The 7991-nt window shown below is 52.8% G+C and overlaps 1 protein-coding gene across 1 annotated transcript; it reads right to left on the reverse strand.

Annotated features, from left to right (window-relative positions):
• Positions 1–3413: 3413 nt before the first annotated feature.
• Positions 3414–5037, reverse strand: LOC107115123 (RNA-directed DNA polymerase homolog; the record flags this gene model as incomplete). Its single annotated transcript, XM_015416746.1, has 2 exons — positions 3414–3419; positions 4483–5037. Coding segments are annotated over 2 exons (561 nt in total), but the record flags the coding sequence as incomplete, so codon positions are not given.
• Between the last annotated feature and the right edge of the window lie 2954 nt (positions 5038–7991).

Consider the following 7991-nt stretch of genomic DNA (forward strand, 5'->3'; position numbering starts at 1 on the left):
TAAAGGGACTGCACAAGACAGCCCAAAACAGCTGAGTGGCAGGGAGTAAGCTGCTTCCCAACACTCAGCTATTTTTTGGGCTTTCTTCAATCCCCATTTAAAGGGACTGCAGTCCCTCTCAATGAGGTTTGCAGGGCCATGAACCACAAACTAGTTCGGTTCGCAAACAGACCTCCTGGTTCAGGTCGGTTTGTGGTTTTGTTCATGGCTCGTCGTTGAGAACAATTGGATAGATATTCTCCAGGCAAAGCTAGGATAGCCTGTTCATTACTGACACACAGCAGCCTGCTTTTCTCATTGCCCAGGGCTTCCTAGAGAATGATGACGTCTCTAAGCATCTCCCCTGTTAGCTGTACCTCTGGCTGCAGGCTTGTAGCTAGCCAGGGGTGAGGGGGGCCACGCCCCACCACAGATGTGTGCAGCCCCCTGCCGGTGGATGTTAGAACCCCCTGGTACAGGCAGGGCTGTGCTGCTTCAGTTGTGCTGCAGCCCCTCTCCCTCCCTTCCTTCTTGGCTACTGCAGCAAGTAGCTGGAGCTGCATCAGGCTGCAAAGAGCCCACCTGGGAGGTGCTGAGGTGCCAGTGGGCAGATGGCTCTGTTGCTTCCCTCTCTCCCTCCCTCCCTGGCAGAGAGAGGGGTGGGTGGGCAGGAGGAGGAGGTAGGGTTGCCAAGTCCTACCTGTTGCTGCAGCGGGGGACTCCTGGCTCGCTCCTGGAGTGCGCGCGCACACTGCAACCACATTACCCGGAAGTGACACGACCACGCCAGGCACGCTGGGGGTGGGGCCACGACCACCCGAGGGAAAACCATAGAGTTTTCCCTCGGATGACCGTGGCCCTGCCCCCAGCATGCCCGGCGTGGTCACGTCACTTCCGGGTGATGTGCACGTCATGTACTTTGGGGGTGGGGTTCCCCCCGGGCCCGATCCGCCGGCGGCAGGGAATGGTCCTCTGGGGCAGGGGTTTCCCCACCCCCCGGGGGAACTTGGCAAGCCTAGGATGAGGGGATGAAAGGAGGGGCCAAGATGGTGTCTGTGTCTGTTGAGGGAAGGCGGTGCTAGAATTTATTCACATAAAAGTTTTAAAACCGAGAAGACATAGCAAATGTAAATATAGATATAAAACACAAAGCGCTAGTGGGCCATTGGTGTAATGCTGGTTTGGCAGTAGGAGCCAGCCATTACTATGAGGTGCAGTCAGCATTTTATGTCAGTTCATATTGGCGGCGCACAGGATGTCAGTGATGGCACTAGGGAACAGGGTCTTAAGTTAATTTGGTGGGGTTCCTTAGTTGAATGCCTCGTGGAGGAGCTCTGTCTTGCAGGCCCTTGGGAACTGTAAAAGGTCCTGCAGGGCCCTGGTGTCTTCTGGGAGCTCATTCCACCAGCTCGGAGCTGCCACTGAAAAGGCCCTGGCCCTAGTCGAGGCCAGCCCGGCATCCTTGGGACCTTGGGACCTGGGATGCAGAGCCCCAGCTGCAGAGTGAAGGGGGGAGGTCTGGACTCATTAGGCGGATGCTTTTCAGGAGCACCCCTTGCATCTCTCCTGCCCTTCACCACCGGGCTTAACTGTTTGCAGATGGGGGTCTGGTGTTGGATCCCCAAGCATCGAGAATAAATCCACGTTTTCAAGAAAAGCAAAATTTATTTCAAAGCGTTGAAGACATACTCAAACACGTTCTTTGTTAGAACTGGGGATACACAGGTAGGGCGAGCATAATAAAGGAAATTCAAACAGATACATATCCAATGAATAATATTCCCGCTGGCGCGCTAATGAAACGGTTGCGCGCCCAGTCCATGGGAACCAGGCAGAACATCAGACAAAACACAGGTGCAGTTCTCATGAGATAGCAATAGGCAAGCATTACAGCATCTTCTCCCCCACACATCCACCAGTAGTTATCTTAGGCATTCCAGCACAGAAGCAGGATAGTAGAAACAAACCGGGTGCAACAGGGTAAAGATATGTACACAGAGGTCACAGAAAACAGAATGGCAGCTTGCTGACATACTGCCCCCCTTAAAATACATCTAAAACACACCTCCCGGGTCGGGCGGGAGATCTCCCGGGCTGGGCGGGAGACCTCCCGGTTTGTCCGGGAACCTTTTGTGGAAACTACGGATCAGGTAAGGGGCCCGAATATCCCCTTCTTCCACCCATTCGCGGTGCTGGGGACCGAAATCAACCCATTCAATAAGGTACCATAGTTTACCACGTTTCAATTTACAATCAAGGATATCAGCGATCTCAAAATGTTCATCCCCTTCCAAAATGACAGGTGGAGGAGGAGAAACTGATGGTCTCCAAGGAGACGGGCCAGGATCCTTCTTCAACAGGCTCATGTGAAAAACAGAATGCAGAGCACGTAAATTCTTAGGCAAAACAACATCAACCGCCACATTATTTATGACTTTACGCACTTTGAATGGACCAATGAACTTCCACCCCAATTTCCTGCTAGGCCGCAGCATCTTAATGTTCTTGGTCGAGACATACACAAGATCCCCAGGTTTCAGATCAAACCCCACCACCCTACCCTTGTCTGCCTGGGTCTTGTAAGCAGCCTCGGCTGCGTCAAGTGTTTGGCATAGCAGAGGCCATGCATTTTGCAAGGACATACACCATGTATCAGCATCCCCCACAGGACGTTGGCCCATCCCCTCCAAGAAAGGGAGGGGGGGCTGTCGTAACCAGAAACAGCTTTATAAGGAGACATGCCCGTGGAGCTATGGACAGTGTTGTTATAACAATATTCAGCAAGAGGCAACAATTCACACCAATCATTCTGTTGATAATTAGTAAAACAACGAAGATATTGCTCCAGGGTCTGATTAACTCGTTCTGTTTGTCCGTCAGTCTCAGGATGATACGCGCTGCTGAGCCCTTGTTCCACCCCTAAAATGGAAAGAAGTTCCCTCCAAAACTTAGAAACAAATTGGGTCCCCCTGTCAGAAATTAATTTAGCAGGTAATTGATGAATTTTCACCACGTGAGACATAAACGATTTCGCCAACCTCTGAGCTGTAGGCAAGGAAGGAAAAGGCACAAAATGAGCTTGCTTAGAAAACAAATCAACAACCACCCAAATAACAGTGTTCCCTTTGCTCACAGGGAGGTCAGTAATAAAGTCCATGGACACCACTTCCCACGGTCTCGATGGGGTAGGGAGTGGCTGCAGAAGACCAGGAGGCTTGCCCACTCTGGGTTTAGTCAAGGCACAGGTTTGGCAGGACCGAACAAAAGTCAAGAGGTCTTTGCGCATCTGTGGCCACCAGAACTGTCTGCGGATGAGTTGCAGAGATTTAACAAAACTCCAATGCCCTGCCAGTTTCGAACCGTGAGCAGACTCCATCACCTCCCTCCTCATTGAAATAGGCACATACAGTTTGTCTCCAGAATAAATCAGACCTTCAGGGCTACGGACACAATCCGGCAACGTTTTCAGGGAGGAATCATCCTCAGCAGTAAAAGCAGACAGATATTTCTGAACCCAGGCCCCCCCCCCATAGGGAAAAGGGAAGGCGAAGTTTCATCAGAGCGCGGAATCGAGCGCGCTTGCGCACGGGTGACCACAGCCCCCCCCAGGTGGGAGGGGGAAAAAACAGAGTCCATGATGATTTCACGCTGACTGTCATGTTGTGGGAGGCGTGAGAGCGCGTCAGCCAGGGAATTAGCCGTCCCAGGGAAATGACGAAGAGTGAATCGAAACTTAGCAAAGAAGTCCGCCCAACGAAGTTGTTTAGCGTTGAGAGAACGGGGGGATTTCAGCATTTCCAGATTTTTATGGTCAGTCCAGACTTCAAATGGCAGTTGCGCCCCCTCCAACCACTGCCTCCAAGTGGAGAGAGCCAGCCGGATCGCTGATGCCTCCTTCTCCCAAATCCCCCAGTTTCGTTCAGCGTCAGAAAACTTTTTAGACACAAATGCGAGGGGGTGTAAACGACCATCTTCCCCTTCTTGCAAAATAGCGGCCCCCATTGCCACATCCGAGGCATCAGTTTGGACAATGAATTTTTTAGTTTCATCAGGGCGCGCCAGCACTGGCTCAGAGGTGAACATCAGTTTAAGTTTCTCAAAAGCCTCTGCGCAAGCAGGGGACCATTTAAGCGGGGCGCCTGGTTTCGTAGCATCAAAACCCTTCCCCTTGGTCTTTAGCAAATCAGTCAGAGGAAGGGCAATTTGAGCGAAATTCTGGATGAAATTTCTATAAAAATTGGCGAATCCGAGGAACATTTGCAATTGTTTGCGGGTCCTGGGGGGTTCCCAGTCAAGTACAGCCTGTATTTTAGCAGGGTCCATTTCCACCTTCCCCCCAGAGATGCGATAACCCAAAAAGTCAATGCATGTCTTGTGGAATTCACATTTTGACAGCTTTGCAAACAGGTGGTGTTCATAAAGTCGCTTAAGGACCTGGCGCACCAATTTAATATGCGACGGGAGGTCCTGAGAGTACAGCAACACGTCATCAAGGTAAAGGACCACTCCTTTGAACAAGAACTCATGTAGGACCTCATTGATTAGGTTCATGAAGACCCCCGGAGCCCCTTGAAGCCCGAAGGGCATAACGAGGTACTCAAACTGCCCCAAAGGGGTATTAAATGCAGTCTTACTTTCATCCCCCTCCCGAATGCGCACACGGAAATATGCATCTCGGAGGTCAAGTTTCGAGAAGATTTTGCCCTTGGTGGCCTCAGCTACCAAGTCCTTGATTAGCGGGAGGGGGTAGGCATTGGACAAAGAAACAGCGTTCAGACCCCTATAATCAGTGCACAATCTAAGCCCCCCGTCTTTCTTCTTTCGGAAAAGTACAGGCGCGGCGAAAGGGGAGGAAGCCGGGCGAATGAAACCCCGGGCTAGATTTTTATCAATAAAGTTCCGCAGTTCAACTTTCTCAGCCGGCCCCATCGCATAGATTTTACCTTTAGGTAATTTACAGTCAGGCAAAAGTTCAATAGCACAGTCAGTAGAGCGATGGGGGGGCAATTCGTTAGCTTCATCTTCGCCAAACACTTTCGCCAAGTCTCTATACTCTCGAGGCAAAGAAGCTAACTCTTCCGGCTGCAAAGCGCCGCAGGGGAACTGTGCGGTCGGCTGGTCCCCCCACGAGTCCAACCAGCAGTGATCTACACATTTAGCCGACACAAATTTGACAACCCCTTCTTCCCACAAGATGTAAGGGTCATGGGTAAACAACCAGGGACTCCCCAGTACTAAGTCAAACTGCGATTTAGGGGTAACAATGAAGGATCTGGATTCCCAATGATCGCCAGCCCCCAACCGCAAAGCCATAGTCTCGTGTGTACAAGGTTCCATGGGTGCCCCATCCATTTGGGTAAAAATGATGGGAGACTTCAAGGGGACTATCCCCGCTTCCAGTGCCAATAACACTCTAGGGCTGATGAGATCCCTCCCACACCCAGAATCAATCAACGCTCTCACCCTAACGTGGGTCCCCAGGAGCGGATTCATTAACGAGACAGTCACGAAAAACAGGGAAGGGGTTTCTCTCACCACCTTGGGCGCAGAGCTAGAATGGCCGTGTCGTTTTGCGCCTCTCACAACAGGCCGTTGTCGTTTTCCGCCGTTTCAGCCACCACCTCCTCTTCTGACTCGGCAGCAGACGGTTCGATTCCCTCCAGGCCTTGGGCCGCCTGCAGAGCTTTGGAGAAACGCGGTTTAGCCATCCCCTTCTTCCCCGTCAGCGGTGTCTTCGGGCTTGGAGTAGGCGGCTTGTCTTTTACCTGACGGCTGCCACAATCCACAGCGAAATGCCCCTTCTCCCCGCACTTGAGACAGAGCCCCATCTTCATACGTAGTTCTCGTGCCGATTCCGACAGGCGTTGAGTCTTGGGTCTGGAGGCACTGGCAGCGGCGGGTCTGTTGGTCGTAGCAGCCAAGTCGAGTTTGATGGTGGTGAGCCGATCCTCTGCATTTTCAGCTTCCTGGGTCCAGGCCATCAGGGAGACAGGATTGACAGTCTTCAGAACCGTTTCTCGGATGTCTGCGTTGAGTCCCAATCGATACATCTCAGCCAATATATGATCAGGGTAGTCTCGGAGCTTTGCTGCCTGCTTGTGGAATTCCAGTGTGTACTCGCGAACCGACTTCTTATTCTGGCGGTAGGTGCGGAGAAACGCTTTAGCTCTTTGGCTCGCGTTGACATCTTCAAACCTCGCCCGCAGCGCCCACATGAATGCTCGCAAATTCAAAAGTTCCGGACCGCGGTCATTGTGCAGTCCAACATACCATGTGGCGGCGTCTCCTTTTAGTCTTGCCGAGATGACATCAATAAGACCAGCTTCATTTCGGAACAGGTGTCGGCTCTCTTCTACGAATTTATGCACTCTCACCGTGAAGAAAGCGAGTTCATCTGGGTTGCCGTCAAAGGTAGCCTCCAGTAGATCTTTGGGTCTGGGCCATGGAGGCCGTACCAACGGTCCCAGCTGACCCGGAACTCCCCTGAGAGGGAGACCCGGACCAACCGGTGGCCCCGCTGGCATTGGCCTCATCGGTGGCGGCAGACCCGGCACCGGCGGACCCCCCGGCATCGGCTGTTGCACAGGCCCTTGCTGAGGCGGTCCCGCCGGCGGCTGGACAGGCACCTGCGGCGCGGGAACTCCCGGTACTTGCAGCGGAGGTCCCGTCGGCGGCTGAGCAGGCACCTGCGGTGCGGGAACTCCCGGTGCAGGGACAACTTGTTGCTGCGCGGCGTGTGCGTCAAGGAAATTAGCCATTCTAACGTCCATCATTCCCGGCAGAGCTTCCATTACATCCTGGAATGTCCTCAACAAGTCCCTCACCGAGTATTCCAGTTCTGCCAGTCGTTCCCCGGTGGTTTCCTCCGGGATGGGGTCCCGAGGTCGATAGTCCGGGGGTGGGTCATAGTCCTCTTCCGTTTGGAAGGCTCCGGTGCCCTCCTCATCCTCTGCGTGGCCTCGCGGCCCCGATGGCTCGAACATCCACTCCTCGAGGTCTTGCTTGGAACTCCCCTTCTCCGAGGTAGTCCCCGGCTCCGGGAACAATCCCTTGTCAAACAGACTCTCACGTAATCCGCTCCCCCGACGGGAGTACACCTCTCGGGTGCCCTGAGTGTTGTACATAGTCCAGTCATCCTGCTGTTGAGTCTTCCGCGGACCCCAGTGCGAAGGGGTCGGAGGCGGCCAAGACAGATGTGCAGGCAGGCGGGGAATCGTTCCCCCCACGGCACCCTCCACCGAGGCTGCAGTCGTGAACACCAAAGGAGCGGAGGTATGTGGGACCGATCCTGAGTCCCCCTCCGTGTTAAGTAGGTTTCCCTCAGTTCCGCTCATGATCTTGCCAGATTCGGAACGATAGGAGAAAGGGAGTTCTAACAATATGTTGGATCCCCAAGCATCGAGAATAAATCCACGTTTTCAAGAAAAGCAAAATTTATTTCAAAGCGTTGAAGACATACTCAAACACGTTCTTTGTTAGAACTGGGGATACACAGTTAGGGCGAGCATAATAAAGGAAATTCAAACAGATACATATCCAATGAATAATATTCCCGCTGGCGGGCTAATGAAACGGTTGCGCGCCCAGTCCATGGGAACCAGGCAGAACATCAGACAAAACACAGGTGCAGTTCTCATGAGATAGCAATAGGCAAGCATTACAGCATCTTCTCCCCCACACATCCACCAGTAGTTATCTTATGCATTCCAGCACAGAAGCAGGATAGTAGAAACAAACCGGGTGCAACAGGGTAAAGATATGTACACAGAGGTCACAGAAAACAGAATGGCAGCTTGCTGACATCTGGGAGGGAGGTGCTGTTTGCCCTGGAGAGGCTTTTTAGACCAGAGAGCTGAAGAGGGAGGGAAGGAGGGAGAGCAGGGCTCCCACTTGCACGAAATGGTCTTTGACCCAGAAGTTAACAAGGAAGACCCAGCAGGTTGTGCCTCCCAGCATCCCAGCCTCGAGCCCGTCTGGCCCTCGGAATGGAGCCTAGGAGGCACATAGAAATG

Source organism: Gekko japonicus, unplaced genomic scaffold, assembly GCF_001447785.1.
Source record: "Gekko japonicus isolate JY-2015 unplaced genomic scaffold, Gekko_japonicus_V1.1 scaffold56, whole genome shotgun sequence".
NCBI classification, from domain to species: Eukaryota; Metazoa; Chordata; class Lepidosauria; order Squamata; family Gekkonidae; genus Gekko; species Gekko japonicus.